Source organism: Gymnoscopelus braueri (assembly GCF_963280865.1).
Source record: "Gymnoscopelus braueri genome assembly, contig: SCAFFOLD_162, whole genome shotgun sequence".
Taxonomy (NCBI): domain Eukaryota; kingdom Metazoa; phylum Chordata; class Actinopteri; order Myctophiformes; family Myctophidae; genus Gymnoscopelus; species Gymnoscopelus braueri.
The window spans coordinates 83,681-102,662 of record NW_027660812.1 but is presented as its reverse complement, the minus strand read 5'-3'; the positions used below and the strand labels follow the sequence as shown (position 1 = coordinate 102,662).

Genomic DNA, 18,982 nt, shown 5'->3' with positions numbered 1-18,982 from the left:
TTAAATGTTCTGTCGGATTGGAATATGTATAGTGATAACTTAAGGTGCACCTGCTGCTTTGTAGAGCACCCATCTGTCCTGAAGGTCCATCATCTTTGGAAATGTTGCTCCCAATAAACTGGATAACTGATAAGGGGAAGAAAAAAAAAAAGTCAACCGCTTGCATATAAACAGTATAGCTTTATTGCCAAACAAATACTCTTGTACACTTGGGAACAAAATAAGCATTTAAAATTAAATATTGCACCTCTGCATGACTGAAGTCATTAGTAATGGCCAATGTCCTCTTTCCCAGGCCTGCCTGGATTAGTTCAAGCTCATCACTGTGAGATGGGGTAGTGTCAAGTTTTGAGGCCAGCAACATAAACGTGACCTCGAACGGCTTCCACAATTTTGACAGCTTGGCTGGAATGGGGCTTCGGATGGGGTGACCCTTGTTCTTTCCAAATCTTTTTAGGAAATTTCCAGGGCTGGCTCTATATGATTAGAACAATGTTAATGGCACACATTGAATAACATCCGATAACAAGCCTGAAAATTATTTAAACGATGCAAATAGCATGGGTAAATTTCCAAAGATAAACTACATTTTTGAGCGGTGCTAGCCGCTCCAATATGTCACTTTGTGTGCATGTCTATGCGTTTTTTCATTATATCAAATACTGATACCATCATCAGCACCGCTCACACGGGTGTGATTTTTATTGCTGGATATGTTTTTTGGTCCAGAATTCCTTCATTGTCAAAGAAGGTATAGAAATAACTGACACTATTGCATATTCTATATTTGTACATAGGGAAAAAGATGTACATGAAGACTAGTTTTGTTTTACCTATGCATCTCAGTACTGACTGTAGGCCTGTGCATTATAGGCTCCTCTCTGTGGAGCATGGACATGAGGTGGTGAACAGCCTCAGTGGCTGATCGCTCATCATGCTGGAATGACAGTTTAGGAGTTACGGTTAATTAAAATATTGTTAATATGAGAGCACGGAACATAAGACCCACTAACAATTGATTCCAGCCACACGCAAGTTTATATTTTGGCTGTTGTCTCACAATAACCACATGGTGAGCAAATGTATATGAATGAGCTAAGTATCCTTACCTGGGCCTGAGGTCTGCCTGGCTGCGCCTGAGGTGGGCCTGGCTGGGCCCGAGGTCGGCCTGGCTGGTTTAGCATTCTGCAAGGGTGACAATGAGAGTGGTCCCCACACTGATAAACACTGCTGTATGATAGCACTGGTGCTATTAAGAATGATTAAGCCACTAAATGCAATTCATAGCAAGCGCCTTGAATCACAGTACATATGTAAAATAACAGTGTAAGACTACAAAAACATTTTTTTACCCGTGCATCTCAGTACTGACTGTAGGCCTGTGCATTATAGGCTCCCCTCTGTGGAGCATGGACATGAGGTGGTGAACAGCCTCAGTGGCTGATCGCTCATCATACTGGAATGACAGTTGAGGAGTTACGGTTAATTAAAATATTGTTAATATAAGAGCACGGAACATAAGACCCACTAACAATTGATTCCAGCCACACGCAAGTTTATATTTTGGCTGTTGTATCACAATGACCACATGGTGAGCATATGTATATGAATGAGCAAAGTATCCTACCTGGGCCTGAGGTGGGCCTGGCTGGGCCTGAGGACGGCCGGACTGGGCCTGGGGTCGGCCGGACTGGGCCTGGGGTCGGCCGGACTGGGCCTGGGGTCGGCCGGACTGGGCCTGGGGTCGGCCGGACTGGGCCTGGGGTCGGCCGGACTGGGCCTGGGGTCGGCCTGGTTGGTTCTGCATTCTGTCAGGGAGAACAGGAGAAGTTAGTGTCATTATGTGTAAAAGGCCAAAAGACATGGGCCATGGCTACAGGCTGTAGGAGCCAGAATGTGCATCTGTGTGATTTTTAAATGCATTTATTAGACTGTTAGTAGGCTGCAAACACTTAGGGTACTCTGGTTATTAAAACAGTACCATGTACAGTAGAACGTTTCGTGATAGGAAATAAGAGTGAGCTAGGCTCAGACATTTTCTGGCTGCTTAAGTTTCATACTAATTTGAGTTTCCAGAACAAGAATTCTGTAAATATAAGTTTAATAAACTGAGTAAAAACCTAAACGTGGGATTGTATTTGTTTGGACGCGGGATGAGTCATAGTGGAGACAGTGTCTCACTTTTAATTGACTCAAATGATAATAGTTGCAACACACAACGCTAAAATTAAATTGCACCACATCACAAAAAGAGTATTAACTAAGGTTAACAGATTAATTGTCCTGGTAACTTCAGTAGTTACACGCAGTGGTGTAAAGTAACTAAGTACATTTACTCAAGTACAGTTTTGAGGTACTTTTACTTTACTGGAGTATTTCCAATCGTCTATACTTTTACTTCTACTCCACTACATCTCAGAGGCAAATATTGTACTTTTACTCCACTACAATTATTTGAAAACTGTAGTTACTAGTTACTTTGCAGATGTAAATTATTACATTATAAAACATACATTAACCACTTTATCCCTATTTTATACATAGGCTATTTGAAAATAGCCGATCTACAAGCTCTGCGACGCGTTGTGAGCTTGTAGATCTGCTATTTTCAAACATTTTAGTACTTTTACTTTTGGTACTTTAAGTACATTTGGATACCAATACTTTTGTACTTTTACTCAAGTAAATGTTGAATTTCGGACTTTTACCTGTAACAGAGTACTTCTACACTGCAGTATCTATACTTTTACTTAAGTAAAACATTTGAGTACTTTTTCCACCACTGGTTACACGCTACATGCAGGATGGCGATGTAATGTAGGCACACGCCTTGGAACGCGCAAGTCACGTCCAACTAGTAGAAACTATGCATTTTTAACTAAATAAAGTCGACATAACATGTGAACAATATAAAAATACTTACGTGTTAACTTTATGACAGCAGTTTAAGAGTAAACATCTGCGACGAACGACGACTGGTGCTGCTGGGCGAAATGTGGGCAACACAAGCTGTTTGTTTGTTTGCTCAGCTGTGCGCTGCTGCAGCCTGTGACCAGTTCGCGCCGGTGAAATTCTGAATGTCTTCCGTGTTCCGGTGGAAAGGGAGGGTTTAAGAAGGTGGCCAATGGGGAGGGTTTATGACAATGGCCAATGGAGAGGTGTCTTACATCTTTTCAGCGTAGGACCCGCCTTCTGAACTTTCACCCCTCACACAAATAAACCGCAAGAGAGAAAAAAAGAATCGAGACCAAAGACTCTAGGTTTTGAGAGAGAAGGCGTTTTGCAATCAGAAAAAAAAAACTTTCATTGGCAAACAAGGAAAAAAAACATTAAAAACATTTTATTACCCAAACATTTTACTAAGTATTTTGTTTAATGTAGTTTAAACAGTTTTTCCTTATTTTTTTACTCTTGAATTTTAAAAGTTTTGTTCTCAATTATTTTTTCTTTTCTTTCAAGTCTTAATTTTTTTTGCTTGCAAATATATTTTTTTGATTGCGTTTTTAATTTGTTTTAATGAAAAAAAAAAGTGTTCTGTTTATACAATTTCCTTTGCTTACAAATTATATTTTTTTGCTTGCCGTTTTAATTTGTTTTCATTCAAAACTATTCTTTGCTCTGTTTATATTTTTTCTCTCTCAATTTTTTTTCTTTTGTTTGGTTAATAAAGACACAAATGTAACTCCATATAATGCCTTCTTTCAGACAAAACTGACTTCCACTTTCTTAAAAAAATCTTGGGTCAAAATAGCATTATTAGACTGAGATAAGCACTTTGGTGACATTTTCCTGTAACTTGTTCCCAGTACATTCTAAGTGGCTGCTGACTTTGTGAGGTCTCTAAAAGTGGGTTTTAGGAGCCCAACACAAAATACATGAGCGCCAATGCCTTCCTTCATACAAAACTGACACCCACTTTCCTTAAAAAATCGTGGCTCAAAATGGCATTTTTGGGCTGAGATAAGCACTTTGGTGACATTTTCCTGTAACTTGTTCCCAGTACATTCTAAGTGGCTGCTGACTTTGTGAGGTCTCTGAAAGTGGGTTTTAGGAGCCCAACACAAAATACATGAGCCCTAATGCCTTCTTTCAGACAAAACTGACTTCCACTTTCTTAAAAAAATCTTGGGTCAAAATAGCATTATTAGACTGAGATAAGCACTTTGGTGACATTTTCCTGTAACTTGTTCCCAGTACATTCTAAGTGGCTGCTGACTTTGTGAGGTCTCTAAAAGTGGGTTTTAGGAGCCCAACACAAAATACATGAGCCCCAATGCCTTCCTTCATACAAAACTGACACCCACTTTCCTTAAAAAATCGTGGCTCAAAATGGCATTTTTGGGCTGAGATAAGCACTTTGGTGACATTTTCCTGTAACTTGTTCCCAGTACATTCTAAGTGGCTGCTGACTTTGTGAGGTCTCTAAAAGTGGGTTTTAGGAGCCCAACACAAAATACATGAGCCCTAATGCCTTCTTTCAGACAAAACTGACTTCCACTTTCTTAAAAAAATCTTGGGTCAAAATAGCATTATTAGACTGAGATAAGCACTTTGGTGACATTTTCCTGTAACTTGTTCCCAGTACATTCTAAGTGGCTGCTGACTTTGTGAGGTCTCTAAAAGTGGGTTTTAGGAGCCCAACACAAAATACATGAGCCCCAATGCCTTCCTTCATACAAAACTGACACCCACTTTCCTTAAAAAATCGTGGCTCAAAATGGCATTTTTGGGCTGAGATAAGCACTTTGGTGACATTTTCCTGTAACTTGTTCCCAGTACATTCTAAGTGGCTGCTGACTTTGTGAGGTCTCTAAAAGTGGGTTTTAGGAGCCCAACACAAAATACATGAGCCCTAATGCCTTCTTTCAGACAAAACTGACTTCCACTTTCTTAAAAAAATCTTGGGTCAAAATAGCATTATTAGACTGAGATAAGCACTTTGGTGACATTTTCCTGTAACTTGTTCCCAGTACATTCTAAGTGGCTGCTGACTTTGTGAGGTCTCTAAAAGTGGGTTTTAGGAGCCCAACACAAAATACATGAGCCCCAATGCCTTCCTTCATACAAAACTGACACCCACTTTCCTTAAAAAATCGTGGCTCAAAATGGCATTTTTGGGCTGAGATAAGCACTTTGGTGACATTTTCCTGTAACTTGTTCCCAGTACATTCTAAGTGGCTGCTGACTTTGTGAGGTCTCTAAAAGTGGGTTTTAGGAGCCCAACACAAAATACATGAGCCCTAATGCCTTCTTTCAGACAAAACTGACTTCCACTTTCTTAAAAAAATCTTGGGTCAAAATAGCATTATTAGACTGAGATAAGCACTTTGGTGACATTTTCCTGTAACTTGTTCCCAGTACATTCTAAGTGGCTGCTGACTTTGTGAGGTCTCTAAAAGTGGGTTTTAGGAGCCCAACACAAAATACATGAGCCCCAATGCCTTCCTTCATACAAAACTGACACCCACTTTCCTTAAAAAATCGTGGCTCAAAATGGCATTTTTGGGCTGAGATAAGCACTTTGGTGACATTTTCCTGTAACTTGTTCCCAGTACATTCTAAGTGGCTGCTGACTTTGTGAGGTCTCTAAAAGTGGGTTTTAGGAGCCCAACACAAAATACATGAGCCCTAATGCCTTCTTTCAGACAAAACTGACTTCCACTTTCTTAAAAAAATCTTGGGTCAAAATAGCATTATTAGACTGAGATAAGCACTTTGGTGACATTTTCCTGTAACTTGTTCCCAGTACATTCTAAGTGGCTGCTGACTTTGTGAGGTCTCTAAAAGTGGGTTTTAGGAGCCCAACACAAAATACATGAGCCCCAATGCCTTCCTTCATACAAAACTGACACCCACTTTCCTTAAAAAATCGTGGCTCAAAATGGCATTTTTGGGCTGAGATAAGCACTTTGGTGACATTTTCCTGTAACTTGTTCCCAGTACATTCTAAGTGGCTGCTGACTTTGTGAGGTCTCTAAAAGTGGGTTTTAGGAGCCCAACACAAAATACATGAGCCCTAATGCCTTCTTTCAGACAAAACTGACTTCCACTTTCTTAAAAAAATCTTGGGTCAAAATAGCATTATTAGACTGAGATAAGCACTTTGGTGACATTTTCCTGTAACTTGTTCCCAGTACATTCTAAGTGGCTGCTGACTTTGTGAGGTCTCTAAAAGTGGGTTTTAGGAGCCCAACACAAAATACATGAGCCCCAATGCCTTCCTTCATACAAAACTGACACCCACTTTCCTTAAAAAATCGTGGCTCAAAATGGCATTTTTGGGCTGAGATAAGCACTTTGGTGACATTTTCCTGTAACTTGTTCCCAGTACATTCTAAGTGGCTGCTGACTTTGTGAGGTCTCTAAAAGTGGGTTTTAGGAGCCCAACACAAAATACATGAGCCCTAATGCCTTCTTTCAGACAAAACTGACTTCCACTTTCTTAAAAAAATCTTGGGTCAAAATAGCATTATTAGACTGAGATAAGCACTTTGGTGACATTTTCCTGTAACTTGTTCCCAGTACATTCTAAGTGGCTGCTGACTTTGTGAGGTCTCTAAAAGTGGGTTTTAGGAGCCCAACACAAAATACATGAGCCCCAATGCCTTCCTTCATACAAAACTGACACCCACTTTCCTTAAAAAATCGTGGCTCAAAATGGCATTTTTGGGCTGAGATAAGCACTTTGGTGACATTTTCCTGTAACTTGTTCCCAGTACATTCTAAGTGGCTGCTGACTTTGTGAGGTCTCTAAAAGTGGGTTTTAGGAGCCCAACACAAAATACATGAGCCCTAATGCCTTCTTTCAGACAAAACTGACTTCCACTTTCTTAAAAAAATCTTGGGTCAAAATAGCATTATTAGACTGAGATAAGCACTTTGGTGACATTTTCCTGTAACTTGTTCCCAGTACATTCTAAGTGGCTGCTGACTTTGTGAGGTCTCTAAAAGTGGGTTTTAGGAGCCCAACACAAAATACATGAGCGCCAATGCCTTCCTTCATACAAAACTGACACCCACTTTCCTTAAAAAATCGTGGCTCAAAATGGCATTTTTGGGCTGAGATAAGCACTTTGGTGACATTTTCCTGTAACTTGTTCCCAGTACATTCTAAGTGGCTGCTGACTTTGTGAGGTCTCTGAAAGTGGGTTTTAGGAGCCCAACACAAAATACATGAGCCCTAATGCCTTCTTTCAGACAAAACTGACTTCCACTTTCTTAAAAAAATCTTGGGTCAAAATAGCATTATTAGACTGAGATAAGCACTTTGGTGACATTTTCCTGTAACTTGTTCCCAGTACATTCTAAGTGGCTGCTGACTTTGTGAGGTCTCTAAAAGTGGGTTTTAGGAGCCCAACACAAAATACATGAGCCCCAATGCCTTCCTTCATACAAAACTGACACCCACTTTCCTTAAAAAATCGTGGCTCAAAATGGCATTTTTGGGCTGAGATAAGCACTTTGGTGACATTTTCCTGTAACTTGTTCCCAGTACATTCTAAGTGGCTGCTGACTTTGTGAGGTCTCTAAAAGTGGGTTTTAGGAGCCCAACACAAAATACATGAGCCCTAATGCCTTCTTTCAGACAAAACTGACTTCCACTTTCTTAAAAAAATCTTGGGTCAAAATAGCATTATTAGACTGAGATAAGCACTTTGGTGACATTTTCCTGTAACTTGTTCCCAGTACATTCTAAGTGGCTGCTGACTTTGTGAGGTCTCTAAAAGTGGGTTTTAGGAGCCCAACACAAAATACATGAGCCCCAATGCCTTCCTTCATACAAAACTGACACCCACTTTCCTTAAAAAATCGTGGCTCAAAATGGCATTTTTGGGCTGAGATAAGCACTTTGGTGACATTTTCCTGTAACTTGTTCCCAGTACATTCTAAGTGGCTGCTGACTTTGTGAGGTCTCTAAAAGTGGGTTTTAGGAGCCCAACACAAAATACATGAGCCCTAATGCCTTCTTTCAGACAAAACTGACTTCCACTTTCTTAAAAAAATCTTGGGTCAAAATAGCATTATTAGACTGAGATAAGCACTTTGGTGACATTTTCCTGTAACTTGTTCCCAGTACATTCTAAGTGGCTGCTGACTTTGTGAGGTCTCTAAAAGTGGGTTTTAGGAGCCCAACACAAAATACATGAGCCCCAATGCCTTCCTTCATACAAAACTGACACCCACTTTCCTTAAAAAATCGTGGCTCAAAATGGCATTTTTGGGCTGAGATAAGCACTTTGGTGACATTTTCCTGTAACTTGTTCCCAGTACATTCTAAGTGGCTGCTGACTTTGTGAGGTCTCTAAAAGTGGGTTTTAGGAGCCCAACACAAAATACATGAGCCCTAATGCCTTCTTTCAGACAAAACTGACTTCCACTTTCTTAAAAAAATCTTGGGTCAAAATAGCATTATTAGACTGAGATAAGCACTTTGGTGACATTTTCCTGTAACTTGTTCCCAGTACATTCTAAGTGGCTGCTGACTTTGTGAGGTCTCTAAAAGTGGGTTTTAGGAGCCCAACACAAAATACATGAGCCCCAATGCCTTCCTTCATACAAAACTGACACCCACTTTCCTTAAAAAATCGTGGCTCAAAATGGCATTTTTGGGCTGAGATAAGCACTTTGGTGACATTTTCCTGTAACTTGTTCCCAGTACATTCTAAGTGGCTGCTGACTTTGTGAGGTCTCTAAAAGTGGGTTTTAGGAGCCCAACACAAAATACATGAGCCCTAATGCCTTCTTTCAGACAAAACTGACTTCCACTTTCTTAAAAAAATCTTGGGTCAAAATAGCATTATTAGACTGAGATAAGCACTTTGGTGACATTTTCCTGTAACTTGTTCCCAGTACATTCTAAGTGGCTGCTGACTTTGTGAGGTCTCTAAAAGTGGGTTTTAGGAGCCCAACACAAAATACATGAGCGCCAATGCCTTCCTTCATACAAAACTGACACCCACTTTCCTTAAAAAATCGTGGCTCAAAATGGCATTTTTGGGCTGAGATAAGCACTTTGGTGACATTTTCCTGTAACTTGTTCCCAGTACATTCTAAGTGGCTGCTGACTTTGTGAGGTCTCTGAAAGTGGGTTTTAGGAGCCCAACACAAAATACATGAGCCCTAATGCCTTCTTTCAGACAAAACTGACTTCCACTTTCTTAAAAAAATCTTGGGTCAAAATAGCATTATTAGACTGAGATAAGCACTTTGGTGACATTTTCCTGTAACTTGTTCCCAGTACATTCTAAGTGGCTGCTGACTTTGTGAGGTCTCTAAAAGTGGGTTTTAGGAGCCCAACACAAAATACATGAGCCCCAATGCCTTCCTTCATACAAAACTGACACCCACTTTCCTTAAAAAATCGTGGCTCAAAATGGCATTTTTGGGCTGAGATAAGCACTTTGGTGACATTTTCCTGTAACTTGTTCCCAGTACATTCTAAGTGGCTGCTGACTTTGTGAGGTCTCTAAAAGTGGGTTTTAGGAGCCCAACACAAAATACATGAGCCCTAATGCCTTCTTTCAGACAAAACTGACTTCCACTTTCTTAAAAAAATCTTGGGTCAAAATAGCATTATTAGACTGAGATAAGCACTTTGGTGACATTTTCCTGTAACTTGTTCCCAGTACATTCTAAGTGGCTGCTGACTTTGTGAGGTCTCTAAAAGTGGGTTTTAGGAGCCCAACACAAAATACATGAGCCCCAATGCCTTCCTTCATACAAAACTGACACCCACTTTCCTTAAAAAATCGTGGCTCAAAATGGCATTTTTGGGCTGAGATAAGCACTTTGGTGACATTTTCCTGTAACTTGTTCCCAGTACATTCTAAGTGGCTGCTGACTTTGTGAGGTCTCTAAAAGTGGGTTTTAGGAGCCCAACACAAAATACATGAGCCCTAATGCCTTCTTTCAGACAAAACTGACTTCCACTTTCTTAAAAAAATCTTGGGTCAAAATAGCATTATTAGACTGAGATAAGCACTTTGGTGACATTTTCCTGTAACTTGTTCCCAGTACATTCTAAGTGGCTGCTGACTTTGTGAGGTCTCTAAAAGTGGGTTTTAGGAGCCCAACACAAAATACATGAGCCCCAATGCCTTCCTTCATACAAAACTGACACCCACTTTCCTTAAAAAATCGTGGCTCAAAATGGCATTTTTGGGCTGAGATAAGCACTTTGGTGACATTTTCCTGTAACTTGTTCCCAGTACATTCTAAGTGGCTGCTGACTTTGTGAGGTCTCTAAAAGTGGGTTTTAGGAGCCCAACACAAAATACATGAGCCCTAATGCCTTCTTTCAGACAAAACTGACTTCCACTTTCTTAAAAAAATCTTGGGTCAAAATAGCATTATTAGACTGAGATAAGCACTTTGGTGACATTTTCCTGTAACTTGTTCCCAGTACATTCTAAGTGGCTGCTGACTTTGTGAGGTCTCTAAAAGTGGGTTTTAGGAGCCCAACACAAAATACATGAGCCCCAATGCCTTCCTTCATACAAAACTGACACCCACTTTCCTTAAAAAATCGTGGCTCAAAATGGCATTTTTGGGCTGAGATAAGCACTTTGGTGACATTTTCCTGTAACTTGTTCCCAGTACATTCTAAGTGGCTGCTGACTTTGTGAGGTCTCTAAAAGTGGGTTTTAGGAGCCCAACACAAAATACATGAGCCCTAATGCCTTCTTTCAGACAAAACTGACTTCCACTTTCTTAAAAAAATCTTGGGTCAAAATAGCATTATTAGACTGAGATAAGCACTTTGGTGACATTTTCCTGTAACTTGTTCCCAGTACATTCTAAGTGGCTGCTGACTTTGTGAGGTCTCTAAAAGTGGGTTTTAGGAGCCCAACACAAAATACATGAGCCCCAATGCCTTCCTTCATACAAAACTGACACCCACTTTCCTTAAAAAATCGTGGCTCAAAATGGCATTTTTGGGCTGAGATAAGCACTTTGGTGACATTTTCCTGTAACTTGTTCCCAGTACATTCTAAGTGGCTGCTGACTTTGTGAGGTCTCTAAAAGTGGGTTTTAGGAGCCCAACACAAAATACATGAGCCCTAATGCCTTCTTTCAGACAAAACTGACTTCCACTTTCTTAAAAAAATCTTGGGTCAAAATAGCATTATTAGACTGAGATAAGCACTTTGGTGACATTTTCCTGTAACTTGTTCCCAGTACATTCTAAGTGGCTGCTGACTTTGTGAGGTCTCTAAAAGTGGGTTTTAGGAGCCCAACACAAAATACATGAGCCCCAATGCCTTCCTTCATACAAAACTGACACCCACTTTCCTTAAAAAATCGTGGCTCAAAATGGCATTTTTGGGCTGAGATAAGCACTTTGGTGACATTTTCCTGTAACTTGTTCCCAGTACATTCTAAGTGGCTGCTGACTTTGTGAGGTCTCTAAAAGTGGGTTTTAGGAGCCCAACACAAAATACATGAGCGCCAATGCCTTCCTTCATACAAAACTGACACCCACTTTCCTTAAAAAATCGTGGCTCAAAATGGCATTTTTGGGCTGAGATAAGCACTTTGGTGACATTTTCCTGTAACTTGTTCCCAGTACATTCTAAGTGGCTGCTGACTTTGTGAGGTCTCTGAAAGTGGGTTTTAGGAGCCCAACACAAAATACATGAGCCCTAATGCCTTCTTTCAGACAAAACTGACTTCCACTTTCTTAAAAAAATCTTGGGTCAAAATAGCATTATTAGACTGAGATAAGCACTTTGGTGACATTTTCCTGTAACTTGTTCCCAGTACATTCTAAGTGGCTGCTGACTTTGTGAGGTCTCTAAAAGTGGGTTTTAGGAGCCCAACACAAAATACATGAGCCCCAATGCCTTCCTTCATACAAAACTGACACCCACTTTCCTTAAAAAATCGTGGCTCAAAATGGCATTTTTGGGCTGAGATAAGCACTTTGGTGACATTTTCCTGTAACTTGTTCCCAGTACATTCTAAGTGGCTGCTGACTTTGTGAGGTCTCTAAAAGTGGGTTTTAGGAGCCCAACACAAAATACATGAGCCCTAATGCCTTCTTTCAGACAAAACTGACTTCCACTTTCTTAAAAAAATCTTGGGTCAAAATAGCATTATTAGACTGAGATAAGCACTTTGGTGACATTTTCCTGTAACTTGTTCCCAGTACATTCTAAGTGGCTGCTGACTTTGTGAGGTCTCTAAAAGTGGGTTTTAGGAGCCCAACACAAAATACATGAGCCCTAATGCCTTCTTTCAGACAAAACTGACTTCCACTTTCTTAAAAAAATCTTGGGTCAAAATAGCATTATTAGACTGAGATAAGCACTTTGGTGACATTTTCCTGTAACTTGTTCCCAGTACATTCTAAGTGGCTGCTGACTTTGTGAGGTCTCTAAAAGTGGGTTTTAGGAGCCCAACACAAAATACATGAGCCCCAATGCCTTCCTTCATACAAAACTGACACCCACTTTCCTTAAAAAATCGTGGCTCAAAATGGCATTTTTGGGCTGAGATAAGCACTTTGGTGACATTTTCCTGTAACTTGTTCCCAGTACATTCTAAGTGGCTGCTGACTTTGTGAGGTCTCTAAAAGTGGGTTTTAGGAGCCCAACACAAAATACATGAGCCCTAATGCCTTCTTTCAGACAAAACTGACTTCCACTTTCTTAAAAAAATCTTGGGTCAAAATAGCATTATTAGACTGAGATAAGCACTTTGGTGACATTTTCCTGTAACTTGTTCCCAGTACATTCTAAGTGGCTGCTGACTTTGTGAGGTCTCTAAAAGTGGGTTTTAGGAGCCCAACACAAAATACATGAGCCCCAATGCCTTCCTTCATACAAAACTGACACCCACTTTCCTTAAAAAATCGTGGCTCAAAATGGCATTTTTGGGCTGAGATAAGCACTTTGGTGACATTTTCCTGTAACTTGTTCCCAGTACATTCTAAGTGGCTGCTGACTTTGTGAGGTCTCTAAAAGTGGGTTTTAGGAGCCCAACACAAAATACATGAGCCCTAATGCCTTCTTTCAGACAAAACTGACTTCCACTTTCTTAAAAAAATCTTGGGTCAAAATAGCATTATTAGACTGAGATAAGCACTTTGGTGACATTTTCCTGTAACTTGTTCCCAGTACATTCTAAGTGGCTGCTGACTTTGTGAGGTCTCTAAAAGTGGGTTTTAGGAGCCCAACACAAAATACATGAGCCCCAATGCCTTCCTTCATACAAAACTGACACCCACTTTCCTTAAAAAATCGTGGCTCAAAATGGCATTTTTGGGCTGAGATAAGCACTTTGGTGACATTTTCCTGTAACTTGTTCCCAGTACATTCTAAGTGGCTGCTGACTTTGTGAGGTCTCTAAAAGTGGGTTTTAGGAGCCCAACACAAAATACATGAGCCCTAATGCCTTCTTTCAGACAAAACTGACTTCCACTTTCTTAAAAAAATCTTGGGTCAAAATAGCATTATTAGACTGAGATAAGCACTTTGGTGACATTTTCCTGTAACTTGTTCCCAGTACATTCTAAGTGGCTGCTGACTTTGTGAGGTCTCTAAAAGTGGGTTTTAGGAGCCCAACACAAAATACATGAGCCCCAATGCCTTCCTTCATACAAAACTGACACCCACTTTCCTTAAAAAATCGTGGCTCAAAATGGCATTTTTGGGCTGAGATAAGCACTTTGGTGACATTTTCCTGTAACTTGTTCCCAGTACATTCTAAGTGGCTGCTGACTTTGTGAGGTCTCTAAAAGTGGGTTTTAGGAGCCCAACACAAAATACATGAGCCCCAATGCCTTCCTTCATACAAAACTGACACCCACTTTCCTTAAAAAATCGTGGCTCAAAATGGCATTTTTGGGCTGAGATAAGCACTTTGGTGACATTTTCCTGTAACTTGTTCCCAGTACATTCTAAGTGGCTGCTGACTTTGTGAGGTCTCTAAAAGTGGGTTTTAGGAGCCCAACACAAAATACATGAGCCCCAATGCCTTCCTTCATACAAAACTGACACCCACTTTCCTTAAAAATCGTGGCTCAAAATGGCATTTTTGGGCTGAGATAAGCACTTTGGTGACATTTTCCTGTAACTTGTTCCCAGTACATTCTAAGTGGCTGCTGACTTTGTGAGGTCTCTAAAAGTGGGTTTTAGGAGCCCAACACAAAATACATGAGCCCCAATGCCTTCCTTCATACAAAACTGACACCCACTTTCCTTAAAAAATCGTGGCTCAAAATGGCATTTTTGGGCTGAGATAAGCACTTTGGTGACATTTTCCTGTAACTTGTTCCCAGTACATTCTAAGTGGCTGCTGACTTTGTGAGGTCTCTAAAAGTGGGTTTTAGGAGCCCAACACAAAATACATGAGCCCTAATGCCTTCTTTCAGACAAAACTGACTTCCACTTTCTTAAAAAATCTTGGGTCAAAATAGCATTATTAGACTGAGATAAGCACTTTGGTGACATTTTCCTGTAACTTGTTCCCAGTACATTCTAAGTGGCTGCTGACTTTGTGAGGTCTCTAAAAGTGGGTTTTAGGAGCCCAACACAAAATACATGAGCCCCAATGCCTTCCTTCATACAAAACTGACACCCACTTTCCTTAAAAAATCGTGGCTCAAAATGGCATTTTTGGGCTGAGATAAGCACTTTGGTGACATTTTCCTGTAACTTGTTCCCAGTACATTCTAAGTGGCTGCTGACTTTGTGAGGTCTCTAAAAGTGGGTTTTAGGAGCCCAACACAAAATACATGAGCCCTAATGCCTTCTTTCAGACAAAACTGACTTCCACTTTCTTAAAAAAATCTTGGGTCAAAATAGCATTATTAGACTGAGATAAGCACTTTGGTGACATTTTCCTGTAACTTGTTCCCAGTACATTCTAAGTGGCTGCTGACTTTGTGAGGTCTCTAAAAGTGGGTTTTAGGAGCCCAACACAAAATACATGAGCCCCAATGCCTTCCTTCATACAAAACTGACACCCACTTTCCTTAAAAAATCGTGGCTCAAAATGGCATTTTTGGGCTGAGATAAGCACTTTGGTGACATTTTCCTGTAACTTGTTCCCAGTACATTCTAAGTGGCTGCTGACTTTGTGAGGTCTCTAAAAGTGGGTTTTAGGAGCCCAACACAAAATACATGAGCCCTAATGCCTTCTTTCAGACAAAACTGACTTCCACTTTCTTAAAAAAATCTTGGGTCAAAATAGCATTATTAGACTGAGATAAGCACTTTGGTGACATTTTCCTGTAACTTGTTCCCAGTACATTCTAAGTGGCTGCTGACTTTGTGAGGTCTCTAAAAGTGGGTTTTAGGAGCCCAACACAAAATACATGAGCCCCAATGCCTTCCTTCATACAAAACTGACACCCACTTTCCTTAAAAAATCGTGGCTCAAAATGGCATTTTTGGGCTGAGATAAGCACTTTGGTGACATTTTCCTGTAACTTGTTCCCAGTACATTCTAAGTGGCTGCTGACTTTGTGAGGTCTCTAAAAGTGGGTTTTAGGAGCCCAACACAAAATACATGAGCCCTAATGCCTTCTTTCAGACAAAACTGACTTCCACTTTCTTAAAAAAATCTTGGGTCAAAATAGCATTATTAGACTGAGATAAGCACTTTGGTGACATTTTCCTGTAACTTGTTCCCAGTACATTCTAAGTGGCTGCTGACTTTGTGAGGTCTCTAAAAGTGGGTTTTAGGAGCCCAACACAAAATACATGAGCCCCAATGCCTTCCTTCATACAAAACTGACACCCACTTTCCTTAAAAAATCGTGGCTCAAAATGGCATTTTTGGGCTGAGATAAGCACTTTGGTGACATTTTCCTGTAACTTGTTCCCAGTACATTCTAAGTGGCTGCTGACTTTGTGAGGTCTCTAAAAGTGGGTTTTAGGAGCCCAACACAAAATACATGAGCCCCAATGCCTTCCTTCATACAAAACTGACACCCACTTTCCTTAAAAAATCGTGGCTCAAAATGGCATTTTTGGGCTGAGATAAGCACTTTGGTGACATTTTCCTGTAACTTGTTCCCAGTACATTCTAAGTGGCTGCTGACTTTGTGAGGTCTCTAAAAGTGGGTTTTAGGAGCCCAACACAAAATACATGAGCCCTAATGCCTTCTTTCAGACAAAACTGACTTCCACTTTCTTAAAAAAATCTTGGGTCAAAATAGCATTATTAGACTGAGATAAGCACTTTGGTGACATTTTCCTGTAACTTGTTCCCAGTACATTCTAAGTGGCTGCTGACTTTGTGAGGTCTCTAAAAGTGGGTTTTAGGAGCCCAACACAAAATACATGAGCCCCAATGCCTTCCTTCATACAAAACTGACACCCACTTTCCTTAAAAAATCGTGGCTCAAAATGGCATTTTTGGGCTGAGATAAGCACTTTGGTGACATTTTCCTGTAACTTGTTCCCAGTACATTCTAAGTGGCTGCTGACTTTGTGAGGTCTCTAAAAGTGGGTTTTAGGAGCCCAACACAAAATACATGAGCCCTAATGCCTTCTTTCAGACAAAACTGACTTCCACTTTCTTAAAAAAATCTTGGGTCAAAATAGCATTATTAGACTGAGATAAGCACTTTGGTGACATTTTCCTGTAACTTGTTCCCAGTACATTCTAAGTGGCTGCTGACTTTGTGAGGTCTCTAAAAGTGGGTTTTAGGAGCCCAACACAAAATACATGAGCCCCAATGCCTTCCTTCATACAAAACTGACACCCACTTTCCTTAAAAAATCGTGGCTCAAAATGGCATTTTTGGGCTGAGATAAGCACTTTGGTGACATTTTCCTGTAACTTGTTCCCAGTACATTCTAAGTGGCTGCTGACTTTGTGAGGTCTCTAAAAGTGGGTTTTAGGAGCCCAACACAAAATACATGAGCCCTAATGCCTTCTTTCAGACAAAACTGACTTCCACTTTCTTAAAAAAATCTTGGGTCAAAATAGCATTATTAGACTGAGATAAGCACTTTGGTGACATTTTCCTGTAACTTGTTCCCAGTACATTCTAAGTGGCTGCTGACTTTGTGAGGTCTCTAAAAGTGGGTTTTAGGAGCCCAACACAAAATACATGAGCCCCAATGCCTTCCTTCATACAAAACTGACACCCACTTTCCTTAAAAAATCGTGGCTCAAAATGGCATTTTTGGGCTGAGATAAGCACTTTGGTGACATTTTCCTGTAACTTGTTCCCAGTACATTCTAAGTGGCTGCTGACTTTGTGAGGTCTCTAAAAGTGGGTTTTAGGAGCCCAACACAAAATACATGAGCCCCAATGCCTTCCTTCATACAAAACTGACACCCACTTTCCTTAAAAAATCGTGGCTCAAAATGGCATTTTTGGGCTGAGATAAGCACTTTGGTGACATTTTCCTGTAACTTGTTCCCAGTACATTCTAAGTGGCTGCTGACTTTGTGAGGTCTCTAAAAGTGGGTTTTAGGAGCCCAACACAAAATACATGAGCCCTAATGCCTTCTTTCAGACAAAACTGACTTCCACTTTCTTAAAAAAATCTTGGGTCAAAATAGCATTATTAGACTGAGATAAGCACTTTGGTGACATTTTCCTGTAACTTGTTCCCAGTACATTCTAAGTGGCTGCTGACTTTGTGAGGTCTCTAAAAGTGGGTTTTAGGAGCCCAACACAAAATACATGAGCCCCAATGCCTTCCTTCATACAAAACTGACACCCACTTTCCTTAAAAAATCGTGGCTCAAAATGGCATTTTTGGGCTGAGATAAGTACTTTGGTGACATTTTCCTGTAACTTGTTCCCAGTACATTCTAAGTGGCTGCTGACTTTGTGAGGTCTCTAAAAGTGGGTTTTAGGAGCCCAACACAAAATACATGAGCCCTAATGCCTTCTTTCAGACAAAACTGACTTCCACTTTCTTAAAAAAATCTTGGGTCAAAATAGCATTATTAGACTGAGATAAGCACTTTGGTGACATTTTCCTGTAACTTGTTCCCAGTACATTCTAAGTGGCTGCTGACTTTGTGAGGTCTCTAAAAGTGGGTTTTAGGAGCCCAACACAAAATACATGAGCCCCAATGCCTTCCTTCATACAAAACTGACACCCACTTTCCTTAAAAAATCGTGGCTCAAAATGGCATTTTTGGGCTGAGATAAGCACTTTGGTGACATTTTCCTGTAACTTGTTCCCAGTACATTCTAAGTGGCTGCTGACTTTGTGAGGTCTCTAAAAGTGGGTTTTAGGAGCCCAACACAAAATACATGAGCCCCAATGCCTTCTTTCAGACAAAACTGACTTCCACTTTCTTAAAAAAATCTTGGGTCAAAATAGCATTATTAGACTGAGATAAGCACTTTGGTGACATTTTCCTGTAACTTGTTCCCAGTACATTCTAAGTGGCTGCTGACTTTGTGAGGTCTCTAAAAGTGGGTTTTAGGAGCCCAACACAAAATACATGAGCCCCAATGCCTTCCTTCATACAAAACTGACACCCACTTTCCTTAAAAAATCGTGGCTCAAAATGGCATTTTTGGGCTGAGATAAGCACTTTGGTGACATTTTCCTGTAACTTGTTCCCAGTACATTCTAAGTGGCTGTTGACTTTGTGAGGTCTCTAAAAGTGGGTTTTAGGAGCCCAACACAAAATACATGAGCCCTAATGCCTTCTTTCAGACAAAACTGACTTCCACTTTCTTAAAAAAATCTTGGGTCAAAATAGCATTATTAGACTGAGATAAGCACTTTGGTGACATTTTCCTGTAACTTGTTCCCAGTACATTCTAAGTGGCTGCTGACTCTGTGAGGTCTCTAAAAGTGGGTTTTAGGAGCCCAACACAAAATACATGAGCCCCAATGCCTTCCTTCATACAAAACTGACACCCACTTTCCTTAAAAAATCGTGGCTCAAAATGGCATTTTTGGGCTGAGATAAGCACTTTGGTGACATTTTCCTGTAACTTGTTCCCAGTACATTCTAAGTGGCTGCTGACTTTGTGAGGTCTCTAAAAGTGGGT

General features: G+C 40.4%; 1 protein-coding gene across 1 annotated transcript; it reads right to left on the bottom strand.

Moving 5' to 3' along the window:
* Positions 1–12: 12 nt before the first annotated feature.
* Positions 13–3,005, bottom strand: LOC308081163 (uncharacterized protein). Its single transcript, XM_080457558.1, has 4 exons — positions 2,924–3,005; positions 1,628–1,808; positions 248–476; positions 13–126 (listed from the first exon to the last, which is right to left on the bottom strand). Exons 2-3 carry the CDS (start codon positions 1,805–1,807, stop codon positions 342–344), a joined length of 315 nt encoding a protein of 104 aa, XP_080313684.1. The 5' UTR covers position 1,808; positions 2,924–3,005; the 3' UTR covers positions 13–126; positions 248–341.
* Between the last annotated feature and the right edge of the window lie 15,977 nt (positions 3,006–18,982).

Coding starts and splice junctions, on each gene's coding strand:
- LOC308081163 (XM_080457558.1), bottom strand. CDS start 1,807: ATGCAGAACCAACCAGGCCGACCCCAGGCCCAGTCCGGCCGACCCCAG. Junction 477..1,627: donor CAGGCCCACCTCAGGCCCAG/GTAGGATACTTT, acceptor CTAATCATATAG/AGCCAGCCCTGGAAATTTCC.